The 18,668-nt window shown below is 48.0% G+C and overlaps 2 protein-coding genes across 2 annotated transcripts in view; both read left to right on the forward strand.

Annotated features, from left to right (window-relative positions):
* The window catches only part of ZNF362 (zinc finger protein 362), a 209,924-nt gene that overhangs the window by 156,717 nt on the left and 34,539 nt on the right, over positions 1–18,668 (forward strand). The gene's annotated exons all lie outside the window — the stretch shown is intronic.
* On the forward strand, positions 4,509–11,429 carry LRRC47 (leucine rich repeat containing 47). Its single transcript, XM_081871031.1, has 7 exons — positions 4,509–5,228; positions 5,852–6,307; positions 6,920–7,036; positions 7,610–7,725; positions 8,705–8,807; positions 9,660–9,749; positions 10,231–11,429. Exons 1-7 carry the CDS (start codon positions 4,524–4,526, stop codon positions 10,465–10,467), a joined length of 1,824 nt encoding a protein of 607 aa, XP_081727157.1. The 5' UTR covers positions 4,509–4,523; the 3' UTR covers positions 10,468–11,429.

Here is an 18,668-nt window from a genome sequence, read left to right on the forward strand (position 1 = left end):
CTTCTCCTTGACATACTAGAGTTTCTGCATACATCATGGGTGGATAGCTGATGGCCCTCCAATGGATGTATCCAACTAAGTTCTACTCAGAGTAGACCCGCTGAAAGCAGTGAGTTATGCCAATAAACATCAACGGGACGCACTTTGGTTACAACACCAGAGGTTGTGGGACTCCAGCTCCCATCAGCCCCAGCCCACAACGTTTGGAGGTGCACAGGTTCCCCATCCCTGGAATCCTTGGGATGTTTTCATTTTCAAAGCATTTAATTCCCCTACCTGCAGTATAAACTACTGAGGTCTAACCAGAGCTGCCCCATTTGACCTATTTGATCATGTTCTGCTTGAAAAGATGGGGCAGACCAGAATCCCCTTCTCTAGAGCTCAAGAGGCAGTTCTAGTAACCCAGCACATGTATGGACACGGCACATTATGTTAAGAAGCAATAGGGGGGAGGGGAGAACCCAGAATCTTCACTATGTGCAAAGCACTCTGGAAATGAGAACTGACAGGTGGTTGCAGTTCTTGCAGATCTAAATAATATATCACCCTTGTGTTCCCAAACGGGGATTTTCCAACCTCTCTAGGAGGTTGCCCTCCCTCAGAGAACATAGCATAACACTTGGATGATAAAAGGATGTATCCATTAATGGGAAGGGATTTCCCATGTAATGGAAAAGTTTGAAAACCACTGGATCAGGTTAATGAAAATCCTTAACAACCTCAGGAATGTTAATCAAGTCATGAAAGGGTTTAGTTGCCATCCCATCCTTCGCTTTAAAGGATCATCTGAAAGGACAGCATTATAAAACTTGTTCTGCATCTTCTTATAAGATGTGTAATGGCTGATGTGGGATCTGCAGGCTTTTGAATTGTGCAAACTCTTCAAGAAGCAGAAAGAAAAGGTGGCCAGATACAGAGGGCATAACTACTACTGTGACCCCTTATAAACGTTATCCTTTTATTTTTTACGGCCTCACAACTGTGTAGACTAGAGGGATTATGGAGGCGAAAGAAGGAGTCTAGAGATCACCAGCTTAGATGGCTTTTTAAAAAATAGATAAGTTCATGGAGGATTGAATGAGATAGTCAGGTGGAAGCTCTGTGCAGAGCCCGCCCAGCTATTAGGGAGGATGAGGCCGCTGCCTTAGGCAGCAAAAGCCCCCAAAGTGGCATCCTACCACCTCTGCCAGCAGCAGAGAAGCACTGCCCATTTCAGGCAAAATCACATCTATTTGGGGCAATATCTCACCCCGAATCAGTGTGATCTTGCCTGAAATCAGTGCCAATGGCAGTGCTGCTTCTCCGCCAGTGACAGATGCAGTAGGAGACATACTGGTGGCACAGCGAGCAGCGGCAGGAGCAGGTATAGTGGCAGCGGCAGCGGGGTCAGGCAGCATTTCCCATTTTGCCTAAGCAGTGAAACAGGATGCACTTCCCCTGGCTCTGTGTATGTGCAGATGTAACATACCTCTTTATCTACTCATAAGCATGTCAAGTAAGAGTAAGGCACAGGTGGGTGTATTTATCACTCCCCACCCACCCACCCACTGAGTGAGTTGTGTAGAAAAGCTCTCTTCTGCCCACTTAAGTGGGGTCTGGGGGCCACTGTAACAGCTACAGAGCGTGCCCTGCACCTCCTGGCAATTCCACCTCCTTATCCGAGCCTCTCTCAACCCTGTTCCATCCCCCCAGAAGCTACCATAAGTCAGGCCTTGTACTGGAACCTCTTGAAACCCTCATTCCTGGCCCATCCCAGGCCACAGATACGATGCTATGGGTCATGATGCAGATGAGCTGCTGCTGAAATGGGCAGATGGAAACACAGAAAGGGAGGGGAGGTGGATGTTTCCCCAAACGAAGGCCTGGATTGTCCTTTGGCTTGTTTAGGGCAGAACAAGAAGGTACATTGGCAAACGCAAGTTCCCAACTCTTTTGTTTGCTGAAGAACAGGAATGCTGGGGCAGGAGAGAAGCAGCCGGGGAGCCCACTTGCACATGCACCTAGAACCCCCGTTCACTGCTTTGACCCAAACCAGACCTTTTTTGAATATAACAGGTAAAAAAAGCCAGTGGATGGGTGGGGTTGGGAGAACAGCCAGTGGGATACAGATTAAATACCCCTGCTTTTTTACTCCCGGGAATCATCCCTTTTCCTGCATTAACATGCCTTCCTGTACGCCTTCCTGTGTAATCACAGGATCTTGGTGACCTTGGCTAGAAATAACCGAGTTACCTCTAGGGAGGGAAACGTGTTTGCAGGAGCAAACTTTCAACGCAGGATATCTTTAGGTGCACAAGATGTGCGCTTGCCCTTCAGGTTCCCCAACGTGGGGCCAAGGTTTGTTGCAACTCTCCACCAAGCCAGTCTCCAGTCAGAGGCTCACCTAAAGGGAGCTGGCGCCAACACGTCTTCAGTTGGGGTTTTCAAGACTTAAGTTGGATAGCTTGCCATGTTGCAACTTAGCCATGCTGTATGGTTTTGTAGGAAATGAGCAAATTGCTGGATAGCAGGCCTGATTCCAGAGTTTTGCAAACTCCTTTTGTTACATCACCTTGCACACAGGTTTGTACTGCTCTGATAATAAAGGTCTATATTTCAACAAGGAGTGGCAGTTATTCTTTTTCTCTTTTTGAAATATGTCTTTATTTCTGTGTTTATTGTGTTCTATATGTAGTCCACCGTTCCAAAGATTTGGCACTGGTTATGCTCTGCCCTGTCCTTGCCACCATAGCCCAATTCAATAATAAAAATATAAAAAATTGGACTGTTTAAAGAAAAAGCACACTAGCTCAAGTTTGGGTGAATCTCCAGAGGAAGGGAAATCCACAGAGAAGAGCAGCTGAGAATTCTGCTTAGCCTCATGGGTCTGATTTGTGCATAGAAGTTAAGCTTTGGGCAGCATTTTCAGCTGATGTTGAAGTCCGTAGCATAGTGCAGATCAGGTAGTGCAGAGGTGGTCTGTGGACCTTTGGCGGTATCAGGTGGTCCACAACAAACTTGCAAACATTCGAGAACATTGGTGTTTGGCTCAGCACTTGATTTATTTTACTGGACAACAAAGGTCAAGGCTGTGTTGATCAGGGCCAAAATTTCAAGCTAACAAGGACTGATTTTTGACAATTATGCCAGCACTTAAGGAAAAAACATATTTGTTTTTAAGCCAGATGAAAAATCTGTGGCTTTTTAAATGGTATCACTTGTATATTACATAGCTTTTATTGGTCACATTTTGTCAGCTGTATTTGTGTTTTTCATTGGATGCAATCTAGCCAACTCTTCCTGCTTCGTTATTATATTGGCCACAGATAGCTATGTGCTGGTAAGGGTTTCACAGGATGGAGTTAACTGAAAGGTAATATCTGCTCCCATATAGTACATTAGAGAACTGAGTTTCTCATCCATTAAAAAGAGGGTGCATCTGTTCCATTAGAAAGGCAAGACTAATTATTAAAATATTCGTTGGGTGTAAACTTTATAACATGTATGCATGTGCTTTGATGTGTATTACAACAGCAAAAGTTTGCTAACTGGTCGGATGAAACACCCATCAACTTTCAAAAGACAGAAAGGATGGGTGGGACAAACGGTTTGAGAACCAGAGATCCTTGTCTGGAGATCCCAGAGAACCTCTGCTAGTCAGAGTAAAAACTATGTGCAATGGACAAACTACTTGACTTGGCATAAGGCAGCCTCCTGTGGTCTTCCCGAGATTGGACTACAACTCCGATCACTGGTATCTCTGTGATCAGGCTGGAGGGAATTGGAATGGAGCGACATCTGGATGGCCATAGCTGCCCAATCCCTGACATAGTGGGACATGGGCCTGAAGGCTTTTTAAAAGATACATCCCGGCTTATTGAGCTGCTGTGTTTCAGCACCTGCACTTTGAATTAGACCCTGCATGCATCAGGGAGGCACTTCAGATAGCCACCATTCATCAGACACTTCTTCGGAGTATGCAGACCACTCTGACCATATCTATATGGACAAACCACCATACAGAGAATCATAGAATGTGCTTTTGGCACTTTTAAATGAATGATTCCCCCCCCCCCAAAAAAATACTGAACTTTAATAACAAACAGGGTTGATTTAAATTGATTGTTATGGCAACTGCAAATCAGCTCCTGGGTTAATACCAATCAAACAAACGGAAAAGCGGGAAGCCTGTGATTGCGATTGAGAAACGGAAGCGGCAACCGGATGTCGCATATCTACATGCTTTTCATGTAATATTTTTACTTCTAAATTCTACATTTGAAAATGTAACGCGCTGGGACCTGCTGAAGGGCAGGAAATAAATTTAAAATTACCATCAAATCTTTTTTAAGGATATCACCCATATGCGCCACACACACGTCCGCCCGCTTTTCTGCGCCCACTTCATAAGACTATACAGTATAGGACATCTCGCCATTTCCCATTTTTTCCGTTATTGACGGCACAGGAAGCGGAAGCGCGTCTTGGACCGGAAGCGCGGTTGACGCCGGAAGCGGAAGCGGCTGTGGCCAGCCGAGAGAAAGATGGCGGCGGCGGCGGTAGCAGTGGCGGGAGGGGAAGACGAGGACTGGCCGGAGGTGACAGAGTCCGGCCGGCGGGAGCTGAGCCTGGAGTCGGGCGCCGCCCTGGAGCGGCGTGTGCAGGCCGCCGGGGGCCGCTTCCCACGGGCTCTGGGCTCCCTGGGGGCGGCGCTGCGGTCGCTGGAGGTGCGCGGGGGCGGCTGCGCGGCGCTGCGGGAGCCGGGGCCGGTCCTGGGGCTCCTGACGGGGCTGCAGACGCTGGCGCTTCCCGGCTGCGCGCTGGGCCCGTCGGGGCTGACCCAGGCCGGGCGCCTCTTGCCGGCCACGCTGCGCACCCTCGACCTCTCCGGCAACGGCCTGGAGGAGCTGCCGGCGGAGCTCGGCGGGACCGGGGAGCCCCAGGTGGTGGTGGCGGCGGCGGCGGCCAAGAAGGGCTCCCCTGCCGCCCTGCCTGAGCTGCGCCTCCTCAACCTCCGCCGCAACCGCCTTCGCGAAATGGGGCCCGGCCTGGCTCGCTCCGCGCCGGCCCTCCAGGAGCTGCTCCTGGGCGGGAACCGCCTCCGCTCCCTACCCGGGGGGCTGCTTCCCACGGACGACGGAGGTGACTCCCGCCGCGCCGCCCCTTTAGCCCTGCTGGGCACCCTGGAGGCGGCGGGCAACGAGCTGGAGGAGCTGAGCCCCAACATCTCCCGCCTGGCCTGCCTCAAGGTAAAAGCCCTCGGTGCTTCCCAGTTTCTGCTTTTGTAATTAAACACTAGGAATAATGATGGAAAGTATATATAAAAAAAGTTTTACAAATAAAGCAAAAGCAAATCTTAAAATGCAGTAATAATGCAAGACATAATTCAGCATGCATGAAGAATGATGACTGTTCAAGGCATCAATGTTTCCTGAGATGTCAGTGATGAAAATTGTCCATTCCAGAGCACTGCTTGTTTTGCTGCTGCCATTCACACATAAAAATTGGAGGTTGTCAGGAATGGGTGTGTGGAGTCCTATTATGAATACTTGAATAGCGCTGAAGTTGCTGCAATATACGGAACAGCAAATGACCAGAGCTGGGAATGGGGTCACTGGCAGATAATCTACTTAGCATGCAAAAGATCGCAGGTCTGAAACCAGAGAGCTGCTGACAGTCAGTGTAGACAGTGCTGAGCTCGATGGACCAATGGTCTGATTTGGTATGGCAGCTTCTGTACTCACATTGGCTTGGGAGTTTTTATTTATACACAAAATGTTTTTCATTGTTGTCCGTCAGTAGACAGAACTTTAGATGACTCTTCCAGTGTCTGAATTAGAAGACAACCACTTAATATACTTTTTCCCCCTAGACTTTGGATGTTTCCAACAACAAATTATCGGAAATCCCTGTGGAGTTGGCTGACTGCCCTAAGCTGAAGGAAGTCAATTTAAAAGGAAATGCCCTCAAAGACAAACGGCTTGAGAAGATGGTAAATGGTTGCCAAACAAAATCTATCCTGGAATATTTGCGTGTCGGAGGTCGAGGGGGTGGCAAAGGAAAAGGCAAGCAGGATGGTGCTGAGAAGGAGGAGATGAGGAAGAAAAAGAGAGATAAAAACAAGAAAAAAGGCAGTGATGCAGAGGATGAGGTGGAAGAAACCCAGAAGCTGCTGGTGAAAGTTCTCCACATCTCTGAGAATCCAGCTCCATTGGTTGTGAAAGCCAGCCCTGGTGTCAAAGACGTCCGCCCCTATATTGTGTGCTGTGTAGTGAAAGGCATGAACTTCAAGCCCGGCAATGCTTTGAAGAGGTTTCTTTCGGTTCAGGTAAGGTTCGAATGACGATACTACTTGGTTCTGGGCGTGGCCCAGCTTCAGAGGGGGGATGTCCTTTGATTCAGTTAGTTGTAGATTAGATTTCCCCAAGTAAAGATAAACCTCCCCCTCGGAATTGAAATGGGGGGCAGCCCTACTTTGAGCACGGTGGAAGGGAAAGCAAAAGGGGCATCTCCAAGCCCAGGCATGCGGGTGGTAACTTTGCCTTCCACTAGCACAGGACAGTTAAGGATGTATGGCTCCCCTGATCAGGAGGAAGTAGATGCTGGGGGTCCTTGCCTGCCCTCAGTGTGGTAGAGGAGATAGGGCCAGATTGTTACACTCTGTGGAATGCCCTTCCATCAGATGTCAAGGAGTTGAGTAACTATATAACCTTTAGAAGACACCTGAAGGCAGCCCTGTCTAGGGAAGCTTTTTAATGTGTAATGTTCTATTTGCTTTTATATATGTTGGAAGCTGTCTAGAGTGGCTGGGGCAACCCAGTCAGATGGGCAGAGTACAGATGATAAAATTGTTGTTGTTGTTAGCACACTCCTTAAAGTTAAGCCTGTTGTTGTGACTCTTCAGCACAGCCTTGTTTTAATGACACATCTTACACTTCAGACCAAACTCCACGAGGACATCTGCGAGAAGCGAACAGCAGCCACCATCGCCACACATGACCTGCAGCTTGTGAAAGGTCCTCTTCTCTACGATGTTCGGCCGCCAGATGAATTGAAGGTAGGCTGACAACACCAAGATCAGAAAGCCGTTCAGAATGATACCCCACAAAGGGACAGCAGCAGGCAGCTGGCGCTCTGGTGCTGTTGTGCATGATGGTTATCTGAAAGACAAACCTGCCCAGCCTCAGATCTTCAGGGGAGATGTTCCCTCAGTCCTGCCACCCTCACGAGCAGATTTATTGGGGCACAGGAGAGTGCCGTCTTAGTGGCTGCTCCCAGGGTTTGGAACTCTCATCCAAGAGTAGCTAAACTGGCTCCCTCCTTGGCATCCTCCCACCAGCTGTTGAAGACTTTCTTATTCCAGCTGTTTGGGAACTGAATGTATTTTTAAACAAAAGAACTTTTGAAAAGTTCTGTGCTCTTTTTACTATCTGTATTTTAATAGATCTGCTTTTATACTGTTGTAATTCTTTTAGCATTTAATGACTATGTTTTTAATCTGTGTTTTTGAATTATTACCTGTAAGGTGCGTTGAGTCCCAGTCTGGGAAAAAGGTGGGATATATATCATTAATAATAATAACAACAACAACTGACTCTAAGACACTTCTGGCCTTGCATTCGTGTTGCAGATCATCCCCTTGGGCCGGAAGGAAATCAAGGCCAAGGACCTCCTCCGTCAGCTGCAGTCGGAGGCCGAGGAGCAGCGGAAGCAGAAGAGGAGGCAGAATATATCCGGACTGCACAAGTGAGTCTGCACCTTAAAGCAGAGCACAGCCCTTGAAATCTTGCACAGAGGGCAGGCAAGAGCCAGGAGGGGTCCATGGGGAAGGGAAGCAGAAAGTGTCCTCAGAACAATCAGGATGGTTTGGAGCGGGAGCAGGAGGTCTGTGTCTTTGGAAGGCCCAGGAAGGCTCCCCGAAAAGTCCTTTCTTTTCATTCTTTATTTTTTTAAAATCACTAATGTCCCATGCTATTGCTGAAAGGGCTCCCAAAATCTCATCTGGTCCAGCATCCTGTTCTCACAGCATCCAGCCAAATTCCTTTGAGAAGCCAGTAAGCGGCACTCTCATTTTGCATTTCTTACTACAGAAAGTATTGATCTCATATGTAGAGATCTTTCCTATTCTAATTAATTCAAGAGTGTTCTGGAAGCTTCTCTGTGTGAAAGAAACAAGCAGAAGGTTCATGATGTTTGGCTTATACCTTCAGAGAAGCTAAGTACAGCTGGCTTAAACTGGTTCTGTTTTCTCTTTCTGTCTCTCTTCCTTCTGGTGTGGTGTTCTGGACATAGTATGCTGTAGTGTTACTAGGCTGCAACTAGATTTCTTATGGACAGTGCCAGTCCTGAATGTTTTGGATTTGTGACCATTATGCTCATTTGCCTTCAGTAGCAGTAAAGCTCTGCTGGATGAAATATTAATTGCCTCTGGTCTGTTTTTTAATCCTGCAATGTGTTTAGGTTTTTTCTTTGCTAACTATACATCAGAGTTCTGCTATGGATCAATATTGAGTAGAATTCCATGACCCTCTCCCCACTTGCGATTCCCAGCAACTGATCTTCAGAGGTTTCTTGTATGTGTCTTCACAAAGCTGTGATTATTTTTTTTAAAAAAAGAATATATTGAATCAGAAGCAATTCTTATTTTTAAACCTCACATGTGTATTTGCACTTCCTCTCCCCATCCCCTAAGTAGCTTCCATTTTCTTATTCCACCCTTGATCAGGTACCTCCAGTTACTGGATGGGAAAGAGAATTACCCCTGCCTGATTGACAACGAAGGTGCTGTGATTTCTTTCCCGCCAATCACAAACAGCGAGAAGACAAAGGTACAGATGCTGTGACTTGATTGCGGGCCAGGCTGTACATTTTCAAGGAAAAAGTCTGTTCTGTGATCTACATAAATTGGGGAGGTGGGATGGGTTTGCTTCCCCTCTCTTCATACTTCCCAGTTGAGGTTTTGAGTGAAGTGCTTGTTGTGCCACGGAGGGAAAGAGCAGGGGCTGTTGCAAGAGGAAAAGTGGTGGTCAGGCACTCCCATCTACTGCTTCTCCACTGCCAATCACACCCTGGAATTTCAAATGCAGATCTGCTTCCAGACACTGTTCCACCCTAAAAAGAATTAGGTACCCATGTTACAGTGGTGTATGCTTTTATGAACCTAAGAAGACGCCTACACAATCAGGCCAGTGGTTTATCTAGTCCAGCAGCATCCTTTTCTCACATTGGCCAGCCGGATGCCTCTGGGAAGCCCACAAGCAGGACTTAAGTGCTGCAATTCCCAGCACCTGGTATTCAGAGGCATCCTGCCTCTTGACAGTGGAAGGAGAGCTTAGTCAGTGTGACTGGTAGCCAGTGACAACCTTGTCCTCCATAAAATGGCCTTTTCTGTAATTTGGGGATTAACACAGGCTTAACTCTGCAAAAGTTGTTTTCTCACAAAGTATTCCGCCCCCCAAGCTGAATTGCAAGAAGGTTCTCAATCTACAGCATGTCTTTCAAAAAATCACTTTTACCTACATTTGCCAGGGAGGGGTGTTAGTAACCACCAAAAGAGAGAGAATTGGCACATGTAATTATTTTGACTGTGTGTCTATGAATGTTACTGACCTAAAATGATACTCCATAATGCTGTCCTTAATAGCTTGGTTCCATCTGGCATTTCCCTTCTTCTTTTTCAGCTTGGGAAAACCACCTCCGATGTGCTTCTGGAAGTGACAAGTGCCACAAGCCTGCAGACGTGCAAGGATGTGATGGACACCCTCATTTTAGTAAGGAGTCACTCTTCTTCTGCCCTCTCCTCCTCATTTTGCACCCACACTTCTCACTTGCAGGGTCCTGATTTATCTATTGGAGGCACTTATGGGATTCACGGTTCAAAAGCAAAGCCCAGTGTGCAAAATCAAATCACCTCTTTGTGGTTGTCTTCAGCTGCCGTCCATCAGGTCTGTGGCCTTTACATGTGCAGCTCTTGCACCCAGGACCTGTACCTAGTTGTCCATGCAGGACACACACACACCCCTCCTTGTGTTTTGACGTCTACCTTCTCATATCCCTCCACTTTCCATTTTAGCATCTTCTGCCCGCCTTTACCCTAAAATGCTGCATTCTGGATTCATAGCAGCATCATGTTGTCGCCTGGGCCTCCAGTCCCATAATAACTGAAGGGAAACCTCAGGTTCTCAGCTGGGGAAACATTGCCATATCTCCTGAGTAACTCTTTATGTTGCAATCTTCATTCCTTCACCACAGAAAATGGCGGAGCTGAACAGATCCACTTCAGAGAATACAGGCGAAGACCTGGATTCAGATCACGAATCAAACGACACTGTCGGGCATGAGAATTCAAGGCTTGAAGGCATTTCCAAGACCCTCCCTCTCGTTTTGGAACAGGTTCGGGTTGTGGACAAGGACGGGAACTTAAAAGTCCTTTATCCATCAAAAACTGATCTCAGTATGGTCGCGTCCCTCATGACAGTGATTCATTAAGCGCCTTTGGTTTCCTTTCCCTGTTGTGGGGCATTCTAGACAGCATTTGTGAACAGCCTCCCCTTGCAGGATTTTATCATTTCTTTAACTCGTCAGCCAGAAATCCAATGCTGTGCTTTGGAGACAGCTTGGCTGACAGCTAAAAGCAGGGTTTTTGTGGTCTCGAGAGAGACTCGAAGACCTTCTACCCAAGCCAGGGATCCACACGGATCTCTTGAATAAAGGTGCGGGATCATATTTATTTTAATGAGACACACTAATATCCACGTGGCATAATGGTACTCTATAATCTCTGCATAATTGGGCATCGGGGCCAGGTAGGAAGCTTTGTGGGTGAGAGACACACACCCCCTCACCTGACGCCACCACTGTTAATCAGGTGTTGTGCTTTCTAGCAATACAAATGTGGCCTGCTATTGCTTCACTCTGAAGCCTGCTTTGTAACCTTGACCTGGGTGGTGTGGTTGCTGCTGCTGCTGCTGCTGCTGCTGCTCTCTGAAGTCCTCTTCTCCCCATGACACTCAGGTGTTTTGCAGAGTATGTGAGAGGTTGCACTGACACCCAAACTGTTTTTCTCAGTTTATGCCACGCTGGCTTTTCTTCACATCTTGCCAGCAGAGTAGCATGAAGCCATACAAACAGGCCTGCAGACTTGTGTGTCTTGGGGAGCATCTACCCCACCCTTCCTCCCTCGTGCCACGTAGAAAACTCGGTTTTTGAAACTGACGCTTCTTTCAAAATCAATGGTTTGCCATTGGGAAGAGCCACGAGCTGCTCTCCACAGGGGCAAAAAAAAGTCGGTAATGACACTGGACCATGTACACTACCCCTCTGTTCGTGCCTAAAAGGCCTGTATCGTGGTCCAAGTTTCTAGCCCTCATTGATTGCATGGAAGAACTGGGAAATGTAACAGCCAGTGATGCGGGGGGGGGAAAGAGTACAAATAAAGGAGAAAATGACAAGTGTGCGAACTTCCATTCATTATTTCAGTTTATGCTGAACTTTTCCTCCAAAGAGCCTGATCAGATTTTTTCCCATGTCACACCGTAACAGTTTTCACAGTAATATTGCATACCCACTCTGTGGTGCTAGTTCTGCTTATGCTGCCCTTCCTAGCGTGTTTATCATGGATTTGTAATCCAGCTGAGTTGTGCACCTTTTCATTGGGAGCAGGGGATGCCATCCTCTTAATCCAGATTCATAATAAGAGTGGGGATAGAGGCAGCAATGGCTGATAGTTTCTGACCCAGCCCCCTTAAACTTTCCTTCTGGGCCACATCGTAGAATTGTAGAGACCTTTGGAAGGGACCCCAAAGGTCATCTGGTCCAGCCCCCTGCAACGCAGGCATCTCAGCTAAAGAATCCATGTCAGGTGACCATCCAACCTCTGCTTAAAAACCTCCAAGGAAGGAGAGTCCACAACCTCAGGAGAGTAACCTGAGCTCTGCCGGAAGGAGTGCCTGTCCGTGCTACTTAAAGTAATGGGGCCATGAATCATTCTCACTCTTGAGGGCCACATTCTTATTCAAGCAGCCTTCTAGGGGCCACATTGCCAGTGGTGGTCAGGGCCACGGTCAAAAGTGGGTGGGGCAACAGGCATGACTTTGCACAGTAAGCTTGTTCCTACACTCCTCTCTATCCTCCAGGCAAGTAAGAAGCTTTGAGCCAGTGCGGCGTGGTGGTTAGAATATCAGACAAGGGCCTGGAAGACGGGTTAAAATCCCCACTCAAACGTGAAGCTCGCTAGGTGATCTTGGGCCAGCCACTTCCTCTCAGCCCTACCTACCTCACAGGGTGGTTGTGAGGAGAGAATGGGGAGAACTATGTAAGCCTCCTTGAGCTCCCTGGAGAAAAAGGTGAGGTGCAAATGTAGTTAATCATCATCACCAGAATTTAAGGGCATTTCAGCAAGGCAAAAACGCTCACAGAAGGTGCAAAGCAGAGCCTGTATAGGTGCATCTCTAGGGGGAGACCCAAGAGCCAGAGAAAAAACTCTGGCATTCCACATTGGACCCTGTGTCAAGCTTTCTTACGCTGGGTTGAGATGAACTCTGCTCCAAATTAAGCTGAAGGACTGTGCTGTAATCAGAATTTGGTTTAGCAATGGAGGGTGCTCCCATATTTTCAAGACTGATGGGAAACCCTTAACTACCATCAACCCCAGCGGGTTTTGTGGACGGGCATAGGCTCCCCATCACTCTCTTAAGGCGTTCGGCTATTCTTAAGGTCGTGATTTCTGCATAGCTGGTAGTTTGAGGGAGGGCATCAGAATGGCAATTTGATCCATTTAAAAATAAAACCAGGATTTGTGTTGGGGTGGGTGGGAGAATGAGAGGTCCATTAAACTAGAGCATTTAACGCATTCCCAGCAAATGTTTATGTAAGTGAGATTTCCAGAGGACCTTCAAAAGATTTTTCACGGGCCCCTTGAGGGTCAGGGGGGAGAGGAAAGAAATTAGCTTAATATTAACAGAGAGCAGTTTCCAGCCTCTCCTGAAGCCAGCCCACCCTGGTGCATGTATATACGGGATCTTGTGTGGTCTCTCTTCCCTCCACCACTGCCCCCTGCCTCTTGAAATCCTATGGTCAATAACATTCAAGAGTCAAAGGTTCAGGATCTCTAAATAAGGGCAGGCTTAATAGGATTGTTTTGGAGTTTTTCCTTAAGAATATTAGAGATCCCTGAATCAACAACTAGGGGTGCAAGGGCCCCAATGGGCATCAAGTCCTACTCCCTGCCATGCAGGAATCATAGCTAAAGAATCCCTGACAAATGGCCATCCACCCTCAGCTTAGGAACCAATGAAGAAGAGTCCACCACCTGCCAAAGTCATCCGTTCCACCTTAGAGCACTTTTTACTGGCAGAAAGTTCTCCCCAAGGTTCTGTGCGAATCTCTTGTCATTTCAACCCATTGGTTTGGGCCATCCCCTCTGAAGCAGCAGGAAACAAGCTACCATGGGGCAGCCCTTCAGATATTTGAAGATGGTTTTCACATCACCTCTCTGTATTTTCCGGGCTAAACATACCCAACTCCCTCAAGCATTCCTCATAAGGCTTGGTTTCTAGACACCTTTATGACCTTGGTCAACCCACAGCTGCACACATTTAGCTTGTCAATATCCTTAAACTGTGGTGCCCAGAACTGGACACAGGACTCCAGGTGAAGTCTGACCAGGGCAGACTTCCACATCATTAAAATAAGAATCTGATTGCCCCACCTAATCCAGCAATTTTCTTTGCGCTAGCTTGGTTTGTTGTTTGTTTTTTCTACTTGATGTACAGCTGCAAATGAGGCAGCCAAATTTGGAGGGTGACCATCCTGTACACGTTGCTGGAATACTCAAGTGTGATCTGCTGGCAACGAGGCATTTTCCTCCTCCTCCCTGGAGCGAATGGGGACTTTTGTTACCGAGAAAACCATGCAGCCGATCTCTGCATAATGAAAGACTCAGCCTTGTCAGTTGCCAGTGTCGTTTTTCAGCCGTAGACCACACAGGAGTCCTGTAACTCGACGAGGTCCTGCGGTGTGTGTGCATTGCCGGGGAAAGTCCACCTCCTCGGTTTATTGGAGCTTGGGACTTCCAGGGGATACATCTTCCCACCTGGGGTGATCTGGAGAGAAAAAGAGAAGCCTTAGCTGAACGACGGGGCGAGCCTTTTTGTGGAGTTCGTTCTCTCCCTTTCGAAAGCTCTGTAACGAAAGAGGAGGTGAGAGAAGCGGCGCCAGGAGGTGGATGGCAAAGCCACGAGGAGGAGGAGACCCTCGTCTCTCGGCCTCCATCGCAGGGAGGTCTTTGGCCTCTGGGTTGCGCCGGGGCTTGCGTGCCCCCCTTGCCCGCGGGCTCCTGGCACCAGGGCCTTCTCGACAGCCACCGCTGCCCTTCCAGGCCTGGGCAGAGCAAAGGAAAAGCCACAGCAGCAGGCCCGCCAGGCTGAGTCCAGGAGCACGGAATGGTTCTGCTCCTTCCCACCACGTGAGAAGAGTCCCTGGACATGGCGCTCTCTCTCAGAGCCTCCTCTTGCCTCCGTTGCCCAGTGGGCGGCACTCTGCACCCTATGTGTGGGGAGGGCAGCTGCTCCTGCTTGGGGAAGGCCTCGGGCGCAGAGGAACCAGGCCGCCCCACACGGCACGTGTCCCACAAGAGCCTCAGAGAGATCGGGCGTCAGAGGCAGAAGAAGAGCCGGACAGTCTCTCTTCTCGGGAGAGGCCTCCTCATCTTGACCCCGAGACCGAGCAGCGCATCTTGAACTGGCTGGAAGAAGTGAACCACTGTCTCTTCTCAACGCTGAGCTGCAGCGTCAAGCAGGAAGCAGAGGCAGACACCTCCATCAAAATCATCTACCAGGGGGACTGAAGCTGGGGAGAGACACCCCGAGGCCGTTCTCCACCTTGATCCCCCAAACCAGACTTGGCTTCCAAGCAGCAAGCTGACTCTGGAGGCACGCTTAAACTTTTTCTCTCACTTAGTTTGCTCCAGAAGTCCTGTTCCGTCGCCTCACACCCTCACTGCTTCAAATGCAGCTGGACGAGTTTTGGGGTTGTTGTTGTTTGGTTAGGTTTCTCTTTTTTTAGCATTGTGTAGGCTGAGATGTGTATGAATAACCCCCTCCTTTGAAATTTGCCTCTGCTGGCAACACATGTCACTTCCTCTCAGCTTCTGTTCCCCCACGCTACATGTACAGTATGGGAATAATAGTGACCTACCTTTCAGGGTCGTTGTGAGGATTGCAGGAAGTTATGGTGAAAGCCCTGGGTGACAGAATTGACACTGTAACATACTGTAACTCTCCTCCTTCCATTGACTGGCTGTAACTTTTTTTCCAAACAACTCTTTGCGCCTGCTGACCATGCTCAGCTGAACAGTGATTGATTATCGATTTGATGGTTGACATCAATTTGTAGAATGAACAGAGGGATTTCTCTTGGAAACAATATCTCAGGGGGAGATAGAGAGAGAGAGAGAGCTCTTGGGCCTGTATGGGTGGGACTGGCTTTTTAAAAATCTACTATGTAAGGATTTTATAAAACAATATTATAAAATAACCCCAAAACAATAGGAAGAACTATCTGACAGTAAGAGCAGTTTGACAGTGGAATGGACTGCCTGAGAAGGTGGTGGACTCTCCTTTGTTGGAGGTTTTTAAAGTTTGGATGGCTACCTGTCAGGGATTCGTTAGCTGTGATTTTTGCATTGCAGGGGGTTGGACTGGATGGCCCTTGGGAACCCCTTCCAACTAAGATTCTGTGACCAAAGGTGATACAGAAAGCAACTCACGTTTAAAAGTCAGGATCTGCTGCACCAAGGTGAACCTGAGAACCTATGTCTCTAAAGAGTTGTTGGGGGAAAACCAGGAAACAGTGAAGTGCAGAAGGACCTAGGTGGAATTTATGGCAGCTCCAGTTAAAATAGTATCGGAGACTAGAAAAGGTTTCTAGCCTAAATCTGTCAGGTTGAACACTCCAGGGCCAGATCAGGATAAGGCAACTCCCTATGTTTTATACCTCTGCCTGCAGAATCCAGTGTAACTCAAAAGTTTGCATCCAGCTTTCAAAAGAAGGCCACCTCTCGCTTTCTGTGCTTTTGGTGGGGGGAGCTCTGTGCTCCCCTCGCAGAGGGCAGCGACCCACCCTGCTAGCTCCCTGCCCCGACATTCCAGTGGTGCGAAGAAGGATGCTATCTAAACACGCCGCGCAGCTGTGCTGTGGGAGCCCTGTGGCAGGCGCATTCCTGGGCCGGTTTTCAAAGCTTTGCCCAGAGGACTCCACTCGCGCTCTGCCCGCACGACATCCGAGGCTCGGCAGCTCGGAGGGCCCCTTGCTACTCTTGGACGGCGGCCAAGCTCTCCCCTCCTGTTTATTTTGGCAGGGCTGGGGCCCTCCTATCAGAAACACACAGAATTTGCTCCTTTTTGGAAGCTGCTTGAAGGCAGGAGCATTTACACACACACACACCACCTCTTTCTTTTTCATTCCCAATCTCTTCAGCTGCACCTCTGGAGGAAACAGTCAGGGAAGGAGGCAGAAGCAATGCTTCAGCAGATCCTGGTTAATGTGCCCCAATTTTTACCTTTTTCTGGGGAGCACATTAGTACATACTACATAGTAGTACATACATTAGTACATACATTTCTGCAATGAAAACAGGGACATCCTATTCCATACTAATACTAATAGTAATTTTATTATTTGTACCCCGCCTACCGGACTGGGTTGCCCCAGCGGCTCTGGGCGGCTTCCAACATACATCAAAACATTAAACATTAAAAAACCCTCCCTCTACAGGGCTATCTTTGGATGTCTACTAAAGGTTGTATAGTTACTTATCTCCTTGCCTCAATTCCATACTCTCCAGCATTTCTCTGTTGAAAATAGAGACGCCTGAAGGAAAAGCAGAACATTCCGAGATCCAATTAGAAACCAGGTGACTTCTGTAAAGCCAGGAAAAAACAGGGACACTTGGAGGGTCTGTTAATACTGTGGAGGGGAGAGTGTGTTCTGCAGAGTTCCTGGAGACTGCAGCTTTCCAAGCAGGTACATTTCATTGATAGGAATAGAGGCAGCTTTTTCTATAGTAACGGAGATCGCTTTTTAGCTGCAGGGCCACAGTACCTCACAGAAAGCCATGAAGATCATCTCCACTGAGCTCCTGTTGTCCTCAAACTCTTTCCATAACAGCTGGCCATACTAAGAAACCAACTTTAAGAATTGGTGCCCACACTTGCTTCGCTTTTCCTCTGTTTTCCTCCTTCCTTCCTTCCTTCTTTCCTTTTCTGCCGTGTCCTTTAGACTGTGAGCCTGTGGGCAGGGACCGCCTTGTTTTTAATTTATTGTATGGGAACTTTGGGGGGTGGGGCTAAAGAGCAGATTTACCACAAAAAACCCCTCTCCAAATGAATAAATAAATAAATTTACCCTGCAGCTGAGTTGTATTTTGATGAGATGGTGGGACAATTGTTGCTTGTCAAGTCTCTCTTGAAACCAAAATGGGGTTGTGGGGGGTGGGGACATCATCTTGGACAGAAGTGGAGAAACTTGGGCACACAGGCTGAATGCGGCCCTCCAGACTTCTCTAGCTGGCCCTCAGGACTCAGGCATTACACCAGGCTTCCTCAAATTCGGCCCTCCAGATGTTTTGAGACTACAATTCCCATCATCCCCGACCACTGGTCCTGCTAGCTAGGGACCATGGGAGTTGTAGGCCAAAAACATCTGGAGGGCCGAGGTTGAGGAAGCCTGCATTACACTTTGGAATTCCCTGCCTAGTGACATCAGCCAGGCCCCTCTGCGGTGTTCCTTTAGGCAAGGGGAAATACAGAGCTCCCCCATCATCAATGCCACCCTTGCAGTGTTGGGAGGGGCTTCAAACCAGCTGAATTTTCCTCCCAAACCTTCAGAAAGATGTGCACGTAGGGAACACACACAGAGAGAGGGGGCACACCAACCCACACAAAACAAAGATGTGATCTTACAAATCTACTTACAGACTAATATTCCCCAGCAGATTTATATTCTTATGCTTTGGCTCCCTCTTGTGGTTTTAAGGTACGCAGCATGTGTGTGCAGAATACAGCTGACTTGTTTGCCTATTATTATTCCACACCTTTCACAACCCTACACACTGTCCCTATTTTGGGGGCCCTTGTCCCTGGTAGATCATGGTCCTCGTTTGGGCCTTTTTGTCCATCCCTTGTTAGAATGCTCTCCGTGAGAGCTGGTCCCATACATCAAGGTTCAGCTGCCTCCCTAAACATTTACATCAAGAAGGTACATTGTTAAACTATGGAACTCACACCCACAGGACGCATCCGGTCAGCCACTGTGAGAACAGGAGGCTGGACTAGATGGGCCCCTGGCCTGATCCAGCAAGCTCTTCTGGTGGTCTTACGTTCACCCTGTCTTTCGTGCGCAGGTGCCTATTTTCATGTGCAGGAATGAGAAATCCCCTTGCAATGCACTGTCTGCTGCTTTGTAGAATGCAGATTGCCGAGGTGTCATTCTTTTTTATAAATATTAAAATAGTTTTTGTTTTTTTCATAATTGTTGCAAAGTGAACAAATGCATGTAAGATCGCTTCCCTAAGGCCCGCCCCCCTCCCTCTATGCGTTCAGATTTCATGCATATAGAGTCAATAGTAATATAGTCTACATGTTGGGGTGTTAAATGGTTGCAGAAGATTGTTTTTCTCATCTGAATAGATG

This window comes from Podarcis erhardii (assembly GCF_964252035.2).
Source record: "Podarcis erhardii genome assembly, chromosome: 7".
NCBI classification, from domain to species: Eukaryota; Metazoa; Chordata; class Lepidosauria; order Squamata; family Lacertidae; genus Podarcis; species Podarcis erhardii.